Source organism: Rattus norvegicus, chromosome 13, assembly GCF_036323735.1.
Source record: "Rattus norvegicus strain BN/NHsdMcwi chromosome 13, GRCr8, whole genome shotgun sequence".
Classification (NCBI taxonomy): domain Eukaryota; kingdom Metazoa; phylum Chordata; class Mammalia; order Rodentia; family Muridae; genus Rattus; species Rattus norvegicus.
This window is the reverse complement of record NC_086031.1, coordinates 37,239,513-37,261,344: the sequence shown is the minus strand read 5'-3', so window position 1 is coordinate 37,261,344 and position 21,832 is coordinate 37,239,513. Positions and strand designations below refer to the sequence as shown.

The window sequence follows — 21,832 nt, the reverse complement described above, 5'->3', positions numbered from 1 at the left end:
TGGTGATGGTGGAGGTGGGGGTGTGACTGCTGGGGATGGCATGCATACTATATACATGAATGAGCAAAGATTTGTCTGGAGCTCAGAGGTACAATCTTAAAGTCTTCTTCAATTATTATTCACCTCATTTCTTGAGGCAGAGTTTCTCAGTGAACATGGACCTTAACAAATTAGCTGGGCTGGCTGGCAAACAGACACTAGGAAAGCTATTGTGTCACTCTTTTCAGATACTGCTAGATACCATGGCTATGACCAAGTTTTCTTCTAATGTGGGATTCGAACTTAGGTTCCCAAGCTATCACTACAGACATTTTTCTGATTTAATCATCTTAGGCCTGTAGGGAGAAATCTTGTTTGTTGTATAGGTGAATCATGTATCAATTGAAGAGCCCATAGCCTATGGCTTAGGCAGAAAAGAGAGGTGGGAGATCAAATTTAATTTAAATAAAGAAATTACAATAATGTCAATTATTTAGTTGTTCAGAATGTCATAGATGTATGTGATATAGTTTGATCGTTTCTACCCCCTACAATCGACTACAAAATCTAGAGGACCCTATTCCAACAATTACCCTATACAACTTTGTATTCTCTCCAGATATTTAATCCATTAGGGTTAATTAGTGCTGTCCATATGTTCATGGGTGTTGCCTATCGACTGGAGATTGAAAAACCTGACATGACTGTAGGACTGAAGAAATAAAGATTCTACTTCCCCAATACCATCATCTGCCAATTGCTCCTTTACCAAGGGTGAGGCTGTAGGTCCCACCCCATCCATGCTGTTGTGTTGATTGACCTGTTCTGGTCTTCAGAAGTCAAGCTCTTTAGTAAAACAAAATAGGGAACTATTGGTGAAACCCCTTATACATTGATCTTGCAAAGAGATCTTCTAAAAGTCTGTTTTTACAGTTTAGGTCTTAATTATACACTTAGGTCTTAATTATAGAGAGCCAAAAACCCCTATTTTCACATTTTTGTGGTGGGTAATGTATACCACAGCACACATTTGAAAGCCAGGAGACAAGTTATAGGAGAAGTCTGTTATATCTTTCCAACATGTAGGTCCCAAAGATCAAACTCTGATCATCATGGGGAGGTGACAAGCCTTTTTCCTCATCATAACATCTACCTGACCTCCAAGAAGTTGACTGAGCCACTGAATTGGAGAAATGTGTTTTGTCTCTATCATGTACAAAAATCTTTGTGAACCTTGAACTTGTTCATTATAGAGTCGGTATACAATACTGAGGAAAATGCCATCACACTTGTTCGACCAGTCTGCTGTGGAAACACAGCAATGCTGTGACTTGGCAGCCACTTACCAGGCTCTTTTCCTAAACACCACACTCAGACAATCTAGAGAGAAAAGAAGGAAAGGCTTGATGTGGAGAGCCTTGGAGATATTCTCTGGATAGATAGGCACTGAATCAGTGATATTCAGAAAATGGCAGTGAGTGCCTACCAAAAAAGACTCCTATTCACAGGAGTCCTTTCTGGGTGATGAATACTTTCATCATATAAAAGAAAAAAATGACATTACCACAGTTATAAGTTCAGCCAGGTTTTTGAGGGTAAGGGTTTGAGCCTGAAAGCTGTATACCAGTCCTTTTTACACATTAGATAAACTGAGCATTTTTTTCTGTTTAATTCTTTCCCTGCTGAATTTAACAGTGAGGAAATCTAGTCTAGTGGTTACAGAAAATGTGGAAAGCTAGTGTTGTAAAAAACATATCTAGCTGTTTAGTATAAAATGGAGTCAGATCAGCCCTGTGGAATAGATAAAACAGTGACTCATTTCTCAAGAGTTGGAATGGTGTATGATTTTCATTTTTTAAATAATTTCCTTAGTTGTGTCTTCTAATTATGGCCCCTGCCCCAGCAGTCGCAGTCTCACCATGTAAAAAAACTGAGACACAAAAATGGAGAAATATAAATGTTTGAGAAAATTAAAATATGTTACCAGAAACTCAGATACAAAATGATTATAGATTATCATTTAATAAATTGTGGTTCATTAGTTATGATACTGTGTATCTATTAATTAAGTCAAAGATACTAGCAAAAACAATTCTTTGTTTTGAAGGGAGGCTACAACTTTCTTTCGTTTAATTTTCATTGCATTCACTTATTTTGTAGAGATGGATAAGTAGAGATAGTAAAGGTTAAGCAATTTTTCTAAAGGCACAGCTATGATGTAAGCAGATGGCTCAGCAGTTAAGAGCACTTGCTACTCTTACAGGGGACTGAGATTCTGTTCTTGGCACCCAGATTGGATACCTAGCAACTTCCTGTAAATTCAGCTCTAGGGAATCTTATGTCATCTTCTGGACTTTGCAGATACCTACATGAATGTGCATATGTACAAAGCTATATACATAATTTTTAAAATACATCTTTTTTGATAAGTCACAGCTATTTCAGGACAGGAAAATAATTTAAATAATGCTCCTAGAAATCACCTTTTATTTTTATAGAAACTCAGAAAAGCCTATCTTCCTAGATACTGATATGTGTCTATTTTCACCACTTACAGATAAGATACTCAGCTATATACAGACTACAGAGGGTATTACTATATTAACACAGCAGCATAGCATAAAAAAGTTACAGATTGGGCACTGATTGCCAATGAAAATATTATTATTAAAGCCTTAAGCTAAAGAGATAGCTCATAGTTTGCTCCTCATGCATCAGGATCTGAGTACTTTGAGAATCATTGTATTACCCAGTAAAAGAATCCTGGTCTCGTGTTCTCAAGTTTGTGGTCACCACTGGGGAACTAGAGATAGGGAGATCCCTGAGATTCATTGTCGAGACATTGTAGCCTCCTTAGGAGCTCCAGATAATGAGTGAGCTTTGTTTCTAAGGATGTAAACTGTTTCTGAGGATGACACTGAGGTTGTCCCTTGTCATCTACATACATGCACATATGCCCTTCAAAAGACATGCCTGGCATGCCCACAAATCCACATACATTAAACAGGCATTCTACTAAACAAAGCTAAGAGAAAGCACACTTTCCTGGGTGTGACTATTATTTGAGATAACCACCCATGTGCTTAAGACACCAGTTTCAAAAGAGAGAGTAGGGGTTTGGATCCTTGTACTACTTAGACAGTACTTCAGTTTCACTTTGAGTATGCCATTTAATTTTTGAATGTATTCTCTATGTTCCCTTGTTCTAAATGATCATTAGTTTTCCCATAACAATTGCAGGTTCAATTTGCTTGCATACAATAAACTTTCAGAAAGTGACACTTTAGAAATCGAGATAATGCCAAGTTCATATTAAATCGCTGTTTAAATTAAGCTAGATTTAAAAACCGGTGCAGCAAAACTCGGCATGATCAGATTTACTGATGAAACACTTACACCAAACAAATATATTTGGATTTTATTTAATTCAGCACGATTTGGTGCTCATAAAATACCCTATCATTAGCAACTCAGCACAAAGGAGATGCAGAGTTCTTTCTCTGTAACCTCAGGTTAATCTTCTTAATTAAAACATTATCTCGTTTAATGACAATTTAGTTGCCAGTAAAACAAGGTTAATTATTATTGAGGCTTGCATTTCAGAATCATGGAGGATGGGATTCTGTGGATTTGCTGTCTTTGTGGCAAATGGGACTGTAGAAAGCAAAGAGATGAGCTGTCTCATTTGCACAGTCTCTGAATGATTCAAATATTAAAAGGTGAAAATGAACTCACTAGGTTTGCTTAATTTCAAACTCCATGGAAATGCAAAATTTTAACTGAGATTATGAAGTGCTGAATAGCCAAATTTGGGAAGCATCCTGATGCTTCACTGGGGTGCCTTTATATATAAATGGTCTCCTCCATACACTTTTTAATTTGCATGCAGATAGAAACTGATTGAGATATCAGTCATCCTGCACAGGTGCAAATTTACAGTTCAGTGGCAGATTCCCTTAAAGAAATGATCAATGTCTGTGTGTCATTGGCAAAGTAAACCATAAACTATTGGAAAGACTTCACAAGAAAATCCAATCTATTTTAATGTCCTTGTTTATCTAGTTAGTGTATTAAATGATTAAAATATAAGTACAAATTTCTCTAACTTTGTAAGAATTGTGTCAAAGCAACACCAATCATTTCAGTTCATTGTCATATCCTCTTTTAGTTTATTCAGCCATATCTTTGTTAGTTTATATAACAAAACTATGACATTTTATCTCATGATGTCTGCTTTCTGATGTATTCTCAGATGAATATCTGTATCTGTTTTGAAAACTAAGTAAACTGTGTATTAGAATTTTGATCATATACTTTATGCTATGTTATAGCAGAGCCAAATTTAAGCTCAGATTCCTATGATCCACAGATTTAGCATTTAGGTGATCCATATCTCAAATCACAAGCATTGGTCATGTCAACCTGGTTCTAAAGGCAAGCTACAGACCATCTGAATTTAGTCTCATGAAAACTAACTTCTAACAGCTAGTGAGGAAATCTTAGTTAGCAAGATAGCCAGCATATTTGCATCAGACAGGCAGAGAGAGAGAGAGAGAGAGAGAGAGAGAGAGAGAGAGAGAGAGACAGAGACAGAGACAGAGACAGAGACAGAGACAGAGAGACAGAAATGACAGGTAGATAGAAAGATGGGTAATATAGCAGGTAATAATTGACAGAACAATTATATATTGTATAAGATGGATAGATGGTAGTAGGTGAGACATAAGTCTTAGAAGAGACAAGTTAGAAAATAGCTGGTAGACAGTTTGAAATTAGATGATTAATGACAGAGAAATGATGGTAGTGTATTCAATAGTTATATGTCAACTTGACATAAGTTAAGAGTTACCTGAGAAGAGGGAACCTTCTTAAGAAATTGCCTTCCTAAGATCATACTATAAGCAAGCCTGTAGGACATTTTCATAATTTGTGACTGATTGGGGAGGGCCCAGGCAGTCATGGGTAATGCCTTTCCTGGGTTGGTGGTCATGTCTTCTACCAGTAAGCAGTTTAAGAAAGCTAATAAGCAGCACACCCCTCTGTGCTCTCTGCATTAGCTCCTGCCTCCCAGCTCCTGTCTTATGTAAGTCTCTGTCCTCACTGCTTTGACGATGAAATAAAAACCATTTTCTCCTCGAGTTGCTTTTGTTAATCACATTTACTCACAGAATAGTAATATTAACCAAGACAGATTTTATGTAATGGAGAGAGAATAGATAGGTGATAAGTAGATGTCAGAAGATAAATGAAAGTTATGTGATAGACTGATTAGATAATAGATAGATGGAAGGATGGATAGATAGATAGATAGATAGATAGATAGATAGATAGATCATAAAAGATGGGTTGACAAGAGATGTTAAAGATATAGATAACATACATATGCTAGATATGTCATAAGGTATATAATTGACATATAAATAATAAATGTGTGATAGGAATAAAAGATTATTAGATAGGTAGAAAATGAAGAATAGTTGATAATAGATAAGATATGGTAGATGATAAAGTACAAATAGATGATATACATATGATACAGATAATAAATGATTGTAGGTCATAGGTAGAGAAAAGATATACAGGTATGGGACAGTGTTTGATCAAAATTGTTTCCTGATCACTTGGAACTCTAGTTAAAACACAAATATGTAGATCCACACCTGGAGAGTCTAATTTCAGGTCTGTAAGCTGGGGGCCAGGGATTTGTGTTTGCAAGGTCCCAGATGATGCAAATTGCTGCTGCTGGCAATGAACAGTGTACAGCTAAGTTACCTCATAAAGCAAGGTTTAAATTTTAATTCACTTTATCTAACTATAGAAATAAACAAACAAAATTGTACGTAAATTACCATCCCCATAACTGCTTGTAGTAGTCCCAAAGTCCCTTTGGCTTTGTATGTTTGTGAGTGCACGAGTGAGTGTATGTGGAGGACCAAGGTTAATGCCAGGAATAATCCTAAATTACTCTTTCACAATATTCTTTGGGTCTCCCAGTCTACACCCAGAACTCACTGACATGCCTAGTTTTGTTAGTCAGTTTTCTCTGGAGATCTATTTTCCACCTTCTGTGGCTGGAATTTTATTGCATTAATGCACCCAGATTTTCTTTTTAAGCTTTACTGATTATGAAGTGGGTGACTCATACATTTAAATAACTTTTGAGATATGTAGAAACAGCCCTCTCTGAGTCAGTGGCAAAAAGAGACTAGCACCAAGCCCACCTCCTACTTACTTCGGTGTTGGTGAGCCTAACTCCAGTTCTCTTGCTAGCATGGCAAGTGTGAACCACTGAGCAACTCCCCAGGCCTAGCATGAGGTCATGCTTTCATAACACTATGCAAACTAGTTGAGACATATTCAAGTGGGCTGACCACCTTACCATCATTACTTTCTTGCTCACAAAGTATTCTGCAACTATTTGTTTGACATTACCTTGGAATTAACACAAGGGATAACTAGCTTGTATGTTTAAGTCTCAACTCTCTTAATATTAGTGAATTCACTTTAGCATGTATTTGCATCCAGAAAAGTGATTAGAATAATCTTTGTACTGAAGTAGGCACATTCAGTGACAAACCTAGGTCATAATCATTTAGAACATGTTACAAACTAGAAGTATACAGCCACCATTCTTGGTAGTTATTGTTCCTTTAATGGAATTTTGATTAACTGAAACCAAATTATACATGTATTTCTACTCTTCCTGCCACACACTCAGAGAGGGCTGTTTCTGCACCTCTCACAGGTCATTTAAATATATGAGTCACCCATTCAGTAATCAGCAGAGCTTAAAGAGAAAAGACAGGGCACATTAATGCAATGGAATCCATTAGGCTCTTTTGAATTTTAAACATGTGGCATCTGAGGTATATGGGTAAGATTTTTCATATTTCTGCATTTAATTTTAATTAGATGTATTTATTTGTGAATTTTGTTTTGGCACACGTGTAGGTAAGAGGACAAAATGTAGCACTCTGACCTGGGTAGGACATCTATAATCCTTGCAGGTGGTACTTTTACCTGCCCTCTCCTTTCCTGTTCCCTTCCCTTTTCTTTCCTGTTCCCTTATTTTTCCTCTTTCTTTCCATTTTTGTCTCATTTACTTCCTGCTCATCCCCACTTTCTCCCATTCACTACATCTTTCCTACTGGCTTCTTTCCCTGTTCTTTATCTTCCCTCCCTTCCCTCTCCTCCCTGCTAGTAGAAAACTTCACACTGCGGTCCTTATTCTATGATATAAGCAGTTCCTTGTTATTTTGCATACCCAAAACTTCTATAGCTCTGCAAGAGGAGCTCAACAGCACCGCCTCATGAGTAAAATCACCCTGATTTCCCATAACCTTTAATTGTCTGACTTAAATGCTCCAGAAGCAGCAATCAGAAGCAGCAATCTGCAAAAACAATTGAAAGTAATCAAGTGGATGAATTTAAAAATAATTTCTATTTCAAAGAAATTAACTTTTTGTCCCAAATAATGTGGAACACACACACACACACACACACACACACACACACACACACACACACCACAGACAGAGAAAGAGACAGACAGAGACAGAGACAAAGAGAAATTAAACCAGTTGAAATTTCTGTTTCTTCTTTGTTTTGATATAGGCTAATGCTTATATATTACATATTACAGCTTTTATTTTCTCAAAGGCAGGTCAAGCGAATCCATCAGTGAAGTTATATGTTGTAAACCTGTATGGACCAACTCATACTTTGGAGCTGATGCCACCCGACATTTTTAAATCAAGGTAGGCGATTTCAATTCCACTTTAAAGGAGAGATTAGATATTTCCCATCCAATTATCATTTTGTTGCCATTTAGAGAATGATGTGATCAGAGCCACCACTCCACTTGGAAATGAAGCTGAGGTTGCCTCCATCCACAGGGAATGAAGTCATTCTCGGGGTCTGGCTGTTCCCAAGAAGTGTTTAGTCTCAAGGTGATTATAGGTACCACAAAATGATGAAAGATACTAATGATTAGGAAAGGACCTTAGCTGGAGATTTGAAGGATATGAAGACAGAGTTTAATTTCCCATAGAATTTTCTACTAGACTACAGTTGCTCTATTCTTTATAAGTGGTGCTATTTAGAAGGGTGGAATCACTGATTAGGGATGCTCAGTTGGTGAAGTGACCTAAGTCCTGCATTTTATAGACCCCTTTCACTGCATTAACAAGATATGATGGTACACATCTTCAGTACCAGCTCTTGAAAGGAGAGAGTGGTGAGGAAAATAAATTCAAGCTCATCTTCAGCTTTATAGGGAGATTTGAGCCAGCCTGAGTTACATGAACATTAGTTTAAAAACATACAAATAAACAAACAAACAACAAGCCCTAAAAGACTAAATTGTATGTTGTTTACGCTACCATTTGTTATTCTTGTGCAAGCAGAGCAGTTGAATGAAATATGATTTACTTCAAGATCAGAAACCTTTACATTCATAACATTTGAACACGTCCTAGGGAGAGTCTGGATCCTCAGAACATACATAGAAATAGATGGCATGGTGTGTATTTTTCAGTGCACATGTGGTAAACTGGGAGCCAGAAACAAGAAACTAACTGGAAGCTCATGGGCCAATAAACCTGGAGGCCACAGAGTCAAACAGCAAAAGACCCTGTTTTAAGCATTTATAAAAAGGAGATGAATTATTTCAGTCTGTCATTTTTGTCCCCAATCTCCAACATGTACACTGTGGCATGCACACATCTGAATGAACATGTCAGAACAAAAGACATATACGTGTCCAAATTATAAATTTAATATACGAAACATTTTAGCAATAACCAGATAATCATTTGTACACCGATGTCCTAAATGTCTCAAACTTTTAAGGAGCTTCATTCAGTGTTATAATCAATTGAACAAGGCCCTAGAGATGAAACCTATATTTAATCTTGAAGATTAGCTATTCATACATAATATGACTATCTCATTTCCTTTACAATCCATTCACAATTTGTGAGTGTTGTTCATAGGAAAGGTGTGTGTGTGTGTGTGTGTGTGTGTGTGTGTGTGTGTGTGTGTTTATGGGTGTGTGGGGGTGTGTGTAGCATAGTCCTCTGTACGTATGTATATGTATAGCATAACCCACACTGTTTTTGGTAAGATAGGACTAAGCTTAATGTTTGTTTTGATTATATCTATAATCAACCCAAAGTGTCTGACTGGTGAAAATTTTATTTAAATGTTGACATACTTTGGGAAATTTAATCACAGTTGGGTACATTTACAGACATTATACTCTGATGTGTATGGAAGTTGTTAGTTTGAAAGATAATGAAATTTATGTAATGCTTCAAATTAAGGACCCCTTATCTAAAATAAACTTATTTTTTTAATTAATAGGAAAGACAAAACCCAGAGAGAATGAATGCCTCTGATAGAATCTCAGCATCACTTGGTAGCACAAGTCCAATGAGATAAGACCATTTCATCCAATCTCAGAGTACAAGATCCATATTCAAAAGGAAAAAAAAAAAACTTTCAGTGTTTCAGAATTGACCAACTGTGCATAGTGGGGTTGAATGAACCAAACAGAAAGCTCTATTTCTAAGCTTGGTTTAGCATATGTGAGTGACTAAATCAAAAGTCAAACAGCATGTCCAAGACCTGTACAAAATAAAGCAGCATTGATCCTAGCAAAGATGGGGAAAGGAGATTGTAAGTACTAACCTCTACCTCAGGAGCTATTGTCAGGTGATGTCTGATGAGGAAAGAGGAGTCACTTTTCTTACAGGATAAGGCTTCTGAGAGGCTTGTAGGCTGCAGTAGATGATCTTATGTCCATGCACACAAATGCAGCACTAAGGTGACACAGTAAGATTTTTGAAAGGCACAAGAAGATGTAGGGGCACAGGTGAGCAATTGGAAGGAGACGATGGATAGATTTGACTCAAATGATTATCTACATGTATGAAATTCTCAAACAATAAAAGAGGAAACAATCAGAGAAACTATTAATTTTGTATTCCTCTACCCTTTTCAATTAGAGTTGTTTAGGGCTGAAGGAGATGAAGGGGTTGCAATCCCGTAGGAAGAACATCAATATCAACCAACCAGACATCTCAGAGCTCCCAGCCACCAACCAAAGAAGGGACCCATACCTTTAGCTGTGTATGTAGCAGAGAATTGAAAGTGGATAACATTTGAAATGGAAATAAAGAAAATACCCAATACAAGAAAAGAAAAACATAAACAGATAAAGGCATCAGAGAAGCTTGTAACTTAGCTCTTCTGATACTATGCTTGACTAGCTTTAATAAGGTCCTTGGTTTAATAATAAACAGCACAAATACTGAGTGGACTGATGCATGCCTATAACTCTAGCCATGGAAAATAGAGGTGGGAGGGTCTCAGATGTTCAAGTGATCTGTGTTGTCCTCACAAGTTTAAAATCAGTCTGGGATATGTAAGACCTTGTCTCAAAACATAGCAAGAAAAAAAAAGGAGAGATTAAAGAAAAATAAAAGAAAAATATGTGGATAGAGGCCAGGAAACATAGAAATGGGCCATTGATGAGGGGAAAGAGACTTTATGTAGATGGAGGTAGTGTGGAAAATTAAAGAGGGTTCAAGTTGGGAACGGCAAGGAGTTGGGTGAGGCAGAAGCATGTAGGGGTGAGGAGCAAAAACTGATGCTATGTTTGTTTGAAGAATGCAATAAGGAAGCCTTTTTCAGTTCCCTGGCAAGGACCCTGTATGCATCAACTCTGAGCAATATGCTTGCCTACAAAGATTCCTGACAGCACTGCAGTATAAATAGGGGAAAGACTCTTAAGTCTCTATCTGTAGTTGTAGTTTAGGGAGTCTTTGGCTGTTGAAGGAAACACAGTTTTCTTCAGTAATGGACCCATTTCCAAGTGGTCAGACCTACACTGATGATACATGCAGTTAACATCAGTTGATTTCAGTGTGTTATACACACACACACACACACACACACACACACGCACGCACGCACGCACGCACGCATGCACGCACGCACGCACGCATGCACGCACACACACACACACAGAGGAAGAGATATATAGAGAAATAGATGGCATTAGTTTTAGAAGATTATTGGTGGCAATCAGGCACCTCCATAGCCAGCCCTTCGGATCTGGTGACAATAGGAACATTAGACATCTTCATGATCAACTTAACAGACGTGGTGACAAGAAGACATGTCATCACTAAGTGCCTAGAGGTGACACATTCCCACTGTTGTCTTGTGTTTCAGGACCTCCTGAGCATGCACGTCATCCATGATAAAAGACAGTACTTCTCTTCCCTCTTTCCCTTTTTCCCTTCTACTCACAGAGGCAGACTCTGTGACCCCCAAACCTTCTATTTTAATAAACATCCCACGTGATACCTGTCACATGTAGTGACTTGTAGATTTCCGCATTTAGATCCAACAAGGGACATATGAGATTGAGCTCACAGAAGAGAAGGTGTAGACATGATAAAATATATTGCACCAATATATTTAATTCTAGAAAACAAATAAAAATTAGTTTAAACAAAAACTATTTGGTAACTTAGAGGAAGTCAGTTTCTTACTATAATTGCTGTCTTTGTTTTTCTCTCTTCACTTTATTTATTGACTGTCACTGATCCATGCTTGACCCTGTTAAGTCATGTCATCAAATGTACATAGACAGGATGTCTTCAGCATAAGTTCTGATAATACATATTGTATCATCACATATCTCATCCTTATTTAAAACACAGTCTGTGATGATTCTGGATAGAATTTAACTCACCATGACCTAATGTAATGATCCAGGTCCTTCCCAGTATCCCCTGAACCTAACTCTGTAAAAGATAGGATGGTTCATATATCTGGAAAAGGAGAAGTATTTTGGAAATGCTCACACTATTAGTTTAAGATATTGGAATCACTGGATGGTTTACTAGAAAATGAGTTGAAAGTTCAAAGTGTGTACTTTAGTGCTAGGGAAAGATAATCTTTATGATGAGTCATGAAGACATTAGATAACCATCACATTCTTTTGAAGGAACAAATTATCTTTTTAAGTTTTTGGTTTATATGCACACATGTGTGGAGATGTTTGTGGTTGTCTTAAGACAGTTTGCTTGAGTCAATTTGAACCTTCTACCATGTATATCCTTGGAATGAACTCTAATTGCAGAACAAACACTTCTACCCATTGAATCAATTTTCTGGCATCATTATCTGTTTTCCTCCTCTAGTTCTGTGGCTTTTAGCATGCTTTTACTTTTTAAAGCTTTTCTTTCATCACCTGCATCACTGATGTAACTCTAGGACTGCTCCTGTCTCCTCAGCTTGATGGCATTGTACTGTATTTTCCTAGGTCTTTGACATATGTCTAATCTGAATTTCCAATTCTTCTAAGAAATATTCAGACTTTCAGGAAAGTCATTCATTAGCCATTTTCATGGAAATGAATAAAAGAACCATTCATTCAAATGGTGTATAATATAACATAAGTCTTAGGATGATACCCAATCTGAGTATGTCAGGAGGACATTTAGAGTAGAGTTAAGGTAGAATTCCTGGTTATTCTGGAATAGAATGGCATGTATAGGTGCATAGATATGTTTATAAAACACAACATAAGGGGCTGGGGATTTAGCTCAGTGGTAGAGCGCTTACCTAGGAAGCGCAAGGCCCTGGGTTCGGTCCCCAGCTCCGAAAAAAAAGAACCAAAAAAAAAAAAACCCACAACATAGATTATATACTAAGCCAATAACAACATTAGTGTGTGTGGGGGGGTGGTAGGGAGGTTGTTCAGTCAATACAGTGCAACAAAAAGGTTCTGTGTCTAGTCCTCAGAATTCATATATATATATATATATATATATATATATATATATATATATATATATATATATATAGTCAAGCCAGCCCATACTTAGAATCTTAGTGCTAGAAAGGCAGAAATATGCAAAAATGCAGATCCCAGGTGATTGCTGGATACTCAGGTTGAATTGTTGAGCCTCTAGAGTAGTTAGTTACTGTGGGGGGAAATACAATAGAGGAGAGAATTAGGGAGTGACTAAGGAAGAAAATAGAAGTTGATTCCTGTCCCTCACCATATTTATTCACATATTTATACAGAGAGAGAGAGGGGGGGTATAGGAAGGAAAGCAGGCAGTAAGACTGCTAACAGAAGCCTGATTCCATTATACCCATACTGAAGTGATAGTAAGATTTTATTACTCATAATCTTTGGACATTTGGGTCTTCTGAAGGCTACAGTAGTGTCTCTTTAACCTGCTTGTCTCTGCTTCTATGATTCATTCTATGCTTATGAGCTAACCATATATGTGTTAGGAATCAAAGTAAGATGTGCACCTGGGATCTTTGTGTCCAGAACGTGTAGAGCAGAGAGAGTAAGTCAGCAAGCACACCTGCTTTCCTCAATGCCTATGTGTCAAACTTGGCTATGATTTCCATGTAATGCATTTGCATCAACTTAATGGAACTTTTCAATATTTGGAGACTGTCCCTTTTGAAACTGCAAATTAGTTTGCAGAAACAGTTGTCACTGTTCAGATGTAGTAAGTGATGCTTAGATAGTAAATAAGCTGTATACTAAGATACCTCATATTAGAATAAATTTTTATAAGCACGAGGTTACATGTATAACTTAACCATGTCATTTAATGAAAGATCAATATAAATGTTTGACTACAAAATAATTATACTTATATTTATATTTTTACATTTAAATTTATATCTACTTAAAAACACCATTTACCAGGATTGTGTGGTTAGAATTTGAATTGTTCTCCAAATATCTTCGGATGCCACTATAGGACATGGTATACAATAGACAAAGTGTATCGTCTTCTGTGAAGGGACAGCCTAAGTTTGTCTAAGATCATTTCAAACAAATATTGAAACAAATATTCTGCTGTTCTGTTATTTACTTTAAAATCCATTCTTATTAATTCTGCATCTCAATTTTCTCCATGTTGTTCTGTTTTGACTATTGAGAAAATTTTTTTCTGTAGGCTAAAATTAATTTGCCAATGTAGTCTCCCCCACAAAGCTGAGGACACTTTGTTTTATAATCTTTGATTAATCTTTCAAATGTTCATAATAATTTTAATACAACTGGGGGCAAGGCTCATTAATTTTACAGTATTCATATTAGCTTTAGTACAACTTTAGACCATTTACATCTACCATTCAGGAATATCTGAATCATTATATTTCAATCTTGCTTTTCCTAGTTAGGTATGGAACACACCATTCCTTTATCTCAAACCCTAATTGTATATAATCCATGAAAATTTGATGCTTATATTTCTGTTTTGTGTGTTTGTATACATTTCAATATTTCTGTGTAGAAATAATTTGATCTTCCTGCTGTGTTTGAGTGTCATGACAAGAATTTTATGAGCCACTCCCACCTCCAAGCCACCTCTCTGGCTCCTTTAGGCATCTGCCTGATCAGACAGTCAAATATGATTACATACTCAAAAAATTGTTGCAACAAAACATTGAAAGTGGAGTAGGACACTCTTCCTTGTAGAACCTCCTGGCCCAGGGAGATGGTCAAAGAATGTATCCAAACCAGATGTGCATGTGATTCAAGATTGCCCATGTACTCCTTAGAGAAACTGATGTTATGGTTTCTCTAAACTTCTTGGCAGTTTATAAATACCTGGTTGTGAAAGTTTCCAGATGTTTTGAATAGACTTGAAAAATAATATGTCAGACATCACTCCTTGGAAAGTTATGCTTATCCTTCTGCTGACACCTTTGCTTTGACAGGATAACAGATAATTTTGGAGGGAACTGTAGCTGTTCAGAAGAGCATGCAAAAAATATCTAAGATTTATGTAGCTAGATCTCCTGCCCAGAGTTTCCTAGGACAAGAGAATTGCTCTATCAGGTTTTTACTATCTATAACTGATATTTTTAGGGGTTGGGGATTTAGCTCAGTGGTAGAGAGCTTGCCTAGCAAGCGCAAGGCCCTGGGTTCGGTCCCCAGCTCCAAAAAAAAGAAAAAAAACTGATATTTTTAACTCAAACAAACACTTTGATTTATTTTATTTCCTTAAAGATTCAATTTTATGTATTTTTATTTACCTGTATTTAAGTGTATACCACATGAATGCAGTGCCCATACAGGCCAGAAGAGGCCATTAGGTCCCAGAGTTCAAGTTAGAGAAGGTTCTAAGCTTCCCCATGAGGGTGCTAGGTACTCAAGTCCTCTCTTTAGGATACTGCAGCAATTGCTTTTAATTGCTGGGGGAGCTCTGCAGCCTGCAAACATTGGCTTTAACACAACAAGCATAAATGGCACTTTTCACTTATTATTTAATGCTGCTCCTCTGTTATGAAATAAAGTATCTGGAAAGGTTGTTGCTTTTTCCTTTTTATCACAAACCAAATTATGATACTTGGGCTCTGAGGTATGGGAGCTCTGAGTTTTATGATACATTATGTTAATTTCTAAACATGATATCCAATATGTCATAAATAAAATTTATATTACATATTTATATCAATCTCCCATCACTTTGAGAGAATAATTATATTAGTACTTGACATTCCTTCTATGCAAAAGACTTAATACCCAGTCAGATGTTTCAGTTCAAATTCTTTTTTACTTTTAACTATTCGACACAAGATGAGTTAGCAAAACTATAAAAATATTATGACTAAATGATTAGAACTTGTTCTTAATAGTTGACAAAAATAAATTCCACTGTATTATTTACTTCCCTTTGTTGTTGTTATCAAAGACCTAATAAAAGCAGTTAAAGAGAGGAAACATTTGTTTGGGCTTACAGAGCAATGACATAGTCCATCATGGAGTGGGGTGGTGGTATTCATAGTAGAAGGAGTATGAGCAGTTGGTCACAGGTCACAGTCAGGAAGCAGAGAGAGATGCATGCTGGCACTCAGCTCACGTTCTCCTTTTATTCAGTCTTCAACTCTTAAAATGGAAATTCTCACAAACATGTTTAAAGATGACACCTAGTTTATTCTAAAGTACTTACTAGTTGTCAAGAGCACTAATGAATACAGATACCATTAATACCCGTGTAGACAAAGACTATGCAGAAGACAAGCATTAAGGTTGCACACGAGGAATAACTATTAAGCCAAGATTAAGTTTTGCATTTTGTTCTTTTAACAAAGTATACCACAATGTTAAAATTAGATACTTCTTTTACATTCTAGTCCGAAACAATAAACATTTTTTTGGAGAAGTCAAGTATAGGCTGGTTTCTATTTTTTCAAAAATTGCTTTTCTAGTAAATAATTTACTCTAACATTTTCTTCTATCATATATATATATGGTATATATATATATATACATATTTAAGCCTTAATTTGTATATGTGAACATTTAAAGAAGAATACATATGTGTATATGTATCCATATCTATACATAATACAAAATTGTTATAATGTTTCAGTTATTGTATCTAAAACAACACATGGCTCTTACTAGTATTGTACTGATCCTCATGATAAGTGTAAGTTTCACTTTTTGTTTCCAAACTAGAGAATATTACATCACCATGGTTAAATGGGTGAGCAACACCAGGACAGTGGTCAGATGGTTGAATCGTCCTCAGAACATCTCCATCCTCACAGTCTGTGAGTCTACCACCGGGGCATGCAGTAGGGTGAGTTTCATTTATCGTCATCATTTTGTAAGGTAAAGTGGTTAGGAGTCATTGCTTTGAAAGTCAGGTTTCTTAAGGTTTCATAGAAAACATTTTTCTTCCTCTAACAATAGTAGGAAAGGGAATAAATACTTAATGTGTATACTTTTGTGGCTGAGGAAGTGTCTCAGACTATGAGCCACTTTCCTTACATCCTCAAGTACCTGAGGAGCCAAATAAATGACAGTAAAGTGTGGTTGGCACTTTGAAAATCTAGCATTCGGAAGGTGGAGATGGGGCATGAGAGGAGGAGACTTACTAGCTACACTTGTTGAACCGCTGAGCTACAGGCTGAGCAAGAGACCCTGACTCAATATGTAACACAAGAACAATTAAGATACTTAATCTCATCCTTTGACTTCCACATGCATGTGCAAACAAAGATAGGTGAACATGCACACATACACACCACACAATACACACATAAGATATTAAACAGAAGTGCACACTTTGCCATATACCCTTAAATACTTCAAGTTTTAAAGACAGTAGCATCAAGAACAAGTAAAGGAGAACACATGTAGCTCTTAAAGAAATGAATGGATACCTGTCCACTGTACATAGTTTAATCCTGATGGAACTCTTTTCAGTATGGAAACACCACCACAATCTAGTATGAGCTATACTGGAGAGAGTCCATCTCTAGAGAAAATGGCTTCACAGTATTGGAAGTATCCTTCCCATTTTCTTTAGAGATGGCCTCTTCCCAGTCTAGCTTATCATAGCTCAGTGATGGTGTTTCCATACCTATAGTAAGTAAAAGTAGACAAAACATTTCTCTTGTTCCGATTATTTATAACAATGAGTTGGATTTAAATTTCCAAAATTACTTTCGATAAACTATGCAATAACTTAAATTACATCACATTTAAGGCTCCTGACAAAGAAGATGGATCAATAATGGATTCTCAGATTACGTAATAAAGAAATGATTGCTAGTTATCCTTTCCCCAATAAACCAATAAATATTATTATATAAAACAACTGTTTTCAGGTATAGAATAGTAGAAGAAGTGGGCCATATTAGGCAAGTGCTCTAATGATGTCTTATCCTGTGCCTTGTATTGATAGAGAACAAGAGGCATGGAAGTGGACCTTAAGCAAACCATGACTGCCTTATTGGAATCATTGAAAATCAGTTTTTTTTCTAGCAAGCTCAAACCCAGAAGTTGGGCTGATTGCTATGAGAAAATATTACGGTCTTTGGCTCAATGTTTAAAAATGGCTTTATTATCAGAAGAAAAAGTTTCACTTTTTAATGTAAAATCAAAATTCAATAGACATTTTTCAACAATGCATAATTTATAAAAAATATTCTATATGTTTGGAGAATTATAATCCAGTTTTTTGACCTCAGAACCATGTGGAATACAACCAGGCAGAGCAATGTTAGGGTCAGCAGGATTTCTGCAAATGATTAAAGAGATATTTAGTACACACATTGAACACACAGAAGGAAACAAAAAATTACAAACAAATGTGAATTTCTGAGAGCAAATTTACAATTTCAGTATAGTAAATCATTATGGACAAATTACAGCAGCAAGAGTTTGAAACAGCTGGTCAAAGCACACACCAAGTCCAGAGAACTGAGAATTGACACCTTCATACTTAATTGCTTTCCTTCTTAACTCAGTCCCACGGAAATGTTAATTATATGTCTAACAATGTAAATTGCTGTACATGTGAAATCATATTTAGAAAATTCTAGGACAAATATACTGGAATATAAACACTAAAAACAAAATGATATAATATTTCTCTATTATAAATAAGTACAAGGTATTCAACATGTTCAAAGATTTGGTAAATCCAAAACAATATAAAGATAATAATTTAAAAGCTTAAATCAAATTATTACAAATCAAAGATTTAGTGAAAATATTCAAACTATTCTCAGAGAAAACAACAATAATATAAGTGTATATAATTAAGAGAATATTGTCTACGTTTTGTCAGACACAGCATAAACCAGAAAAGAACAGCTTGACAGATCTCAGATTGATAGGCAGCCAATGTCAAAATGCCTCAGATTTGCTTTTTCTTAAAGGGGGTGGATTATATGGCCACATAGGAAATGTGTATTTTAGCTGATCAAACTAGAGCAACAGAACTAGAGCAGTGATTAATAGTCATTTGACCATGATATATTGTTGACTAATCAGGAATATCTGAGCATTTAAATATTTGTACATCCATAATAATGCTTCAAAATTCATACACAGCAAGATGGATTCACTGAGAAAGAAATAGATACAATTCCACTGAGTGTCTTAGGTAATCCTACCTGTATATACACTACAGTAGTCTAAATACCATTAAAGGTACAAAATATTTCAACAACAGAATTTGAAAAAAAACAGTTAGGAAATATATCGTTCAACAACAAAGTGTATATATAATTCTTTTAGCTCCAGAAGTTTGTACCTTAACCTTTAATAGCCAAGCTACCTTCCAGCCCCAAAGCACTTTTTGAATGCTAAAGGACTATTCACCTGCCTTAAATAGAGAAAAAGACTAGAGAGGTGGTTCGGAGGTTAAGCGTGCTTGCTTGCTGCTTTGGCAGAGGAGCTCAGTTCAGCTGCCAGCACCCACATCCTGGTAACAACCTGCCACTCAAACTCCAGAGAACTCAATAAACTTTCTGTCCTCCTCAGGTATCTGCATGCACATGGTCACATACAGATAAGCAGGCATAAACAAATACATCTAAAATAAATATAAATATAAAAATAAAAGGAAATAAAGAATCCACAATTTTAACACTAAAGAGGTTCAATTATAAATATGTGATATATCACCAAATATTTAGAAATTTAAAGAAATACCCTAACTATTAAACCAAAAACACTCTTGACTAGATGTGTGTTATAGAACATGCATGTAATCTAACATTTAGAAAATTGTTACGAACATCAAAAGCTTGAGAACGAGCTCAACTCAAAATGAGACAATTACTCCAAAGATGACAGAAAAGAAAATTGCAGATGTCCTCAAATGGGTGAGATATTTTTTAAAAAGAGGATTCAAAAATAGAGAGACTCCAGAATAATGTGTACATTAAAGAGCTAAACAGAAAAGAGAGTGGAACCTATGATAAACTCTAGCCTAATGAGTTAAGAAACAAAAATATATTAATATATACTTATGACCGTTAATACCCATCCAGTTCTGTTTCATTTCTGCTGCTTTGATCAAATACTTTGTCAAAAAAAAAAAAAACTTAAGTGAGAAAGGGCCTGCAAATAGGTCATCCCTATGGACATTTTGGTGTTAGTGAACTCATAGGTGGGAGTGAATATGTGTGTATAATTTTGACTGTGTGTGTAAATGTGTATGTGAGTAGAGTGTCACAAAAGACAGAAAGAAAGAAGCAGGTAAATGATATACAAGATATGGAGTAACTTACAGGCACTTGTAACCTGCCAGGTGGGGACTGAGAATCAAATTCAATACTGCATTGAAAACTCCATGAGAACTAGTTCCTAGGAATAAAGAAAGAAGCTTTGAAAGCTAACAGTGGTAGCTCTTCCCAGGTAGTAATTTGGTATATATACAACCAAATGAATCTTTACAAAGACACATTTGCATCTGTATTTAAAAATATTGTTTAACTATACCTAAAGAATAAACTTCCTAAAACTGGGCTTAACTCTTCTGTAAATTTAACTTGTTTCAAAATGAAGTATTCAGGAAATGCAATAAAATACATTTCTATTGTAAAAAAGATTAAGATGAGAGTAATCTAAGATGTATAAAAATATTTAAATAATAAATATGTCAGGATACATTTAAATATCTTAATATTTAGTGCCACAGCATAATAAAGACATTTTAAAAATACTAAGTGAATGTTCTTCAATTAAAAGATTTAATAATGTTAAATGATCATTTCTATTTCAATTTTAACATATTCTAAGTTAAAGTTTCTTCAGTTCCTCCTTTCTGGACCTTTTTAGAAAGTATTTTATACATTCTTTGCTGACCTCACAATGTCAAGGAGGAAGACTTTGAACTTCTGATGTTCTTGCCTTTGCTGGTTGAGTCCTGGGTGACAGGTGTGTACCATCATACCTTGTTTACTCAGATTTTCTTTCACTAAAATAAACATTTATTTATAGATGCATAAAGGATCCAGCAAGGTGTTTTAGATGGTAAGGTAGTCTACTGACAAACTTGGATATGTGAGATCATTCCCAGGATCTATATGGTGGAAGGAGAAAAATCACTCAGGAGTGTTGTCTTTTGATGTCCACATACATGTTATGCACATACACACACACACACACACACACACAGACACACACACACACACACACATCACTTCAAGAAAAAAGTAAAATAAATTGACTGGGAATCTATACATGTAAACAATTCAAAATATTCCTACAAATAAGTAAGTTAAATGTTTTGTACAAATTGACTTCAAAACTAACTAGAAACCTGTGTAGTCTTACTGATGAGAGGTAAGCAGTAGAGAAAAGCAAACTATCAGTTGAATCACATGTTTTGCAGAACATGAGACATTCATTGTTTCAGCTGATACATACTCTGTAGGGTAACTGATACAATTTCTAACCACATAGAAAGAAACTATTTGCCAACTATTTCATAATGACCTAATGTCATATTGAGATCAACCATACTGTTTAATCTAAAGTAACATAACATCACATTTTCAGGAGAAAGTGTGGACTTCAACTGAGGTCGTGGTGTAAATGTGAACTACTCCCCCTAGGCTCACATGTCTGAGATGTATTCCGAGTTGGTGGTGGTGTGTGAAAGCTTTAGTAAGTAGAGGATTAACAGTCAGCCCTGCTTCCTGTTTACTCTTTACCCGCTGTGTGTGAATGAAATGTAACCAACCCGTGCCCTGCCCCTGCCCCATGCCTTGCATGCTACAGTGTATTATCACCCTCAGACTATAATATGCAATAACTATTTATTAAGATAAAATCCTCCTGTCAGATATTTAATCACAGCAGCAGAAAAATAATACAATCCTATTCAACTTAATAAGCCAAATAATCGACCCCACGAGCGAACTTGAGCCCCGGGACCACAGGTAAGACCAACTTTTCTGCTGCAAGAAAGCTGCCTGGTGAGCTTGGGGCACAGGGAAGCAGAATTCCTCTAGGACCGGGCACGTTCTGTGTTTACCGGAAGTCCCACAC

The 21,832-nt window shown here is 36.0% G+C and overlaps 1 protein-coding gene across 4 annotated transcripts in view; it reads left to right on the top strand.

Annotated features, from left to right (window-relative positions):
• Dpp10 (dipeptidyl peptidase like 10) overlaps window positions 1-21,832 on the top strand; it is a 1,676,457-nt gene that overhangs the window by 1,560,643 nt on the left and 93,982 nt on the right. For all 4 annotated transcript variants that reach the window (NM_001415116.1, NM_001415117.1, XM_063272512.1 and 1 more), the window contains 2 exons: window positions 7,639-7,736; window positions 16,496-16,619. In NM_001415116.1, the coding sequence (NP_001402045.1) occupies window positions 7,639-7,736; window positions 16,496-16,619 (222 nt within the window). The remainder of the gene's footprint in view (window positions 1-7,638; window positions 7,737-16,495; window positions 16,620-21,832) is intronic.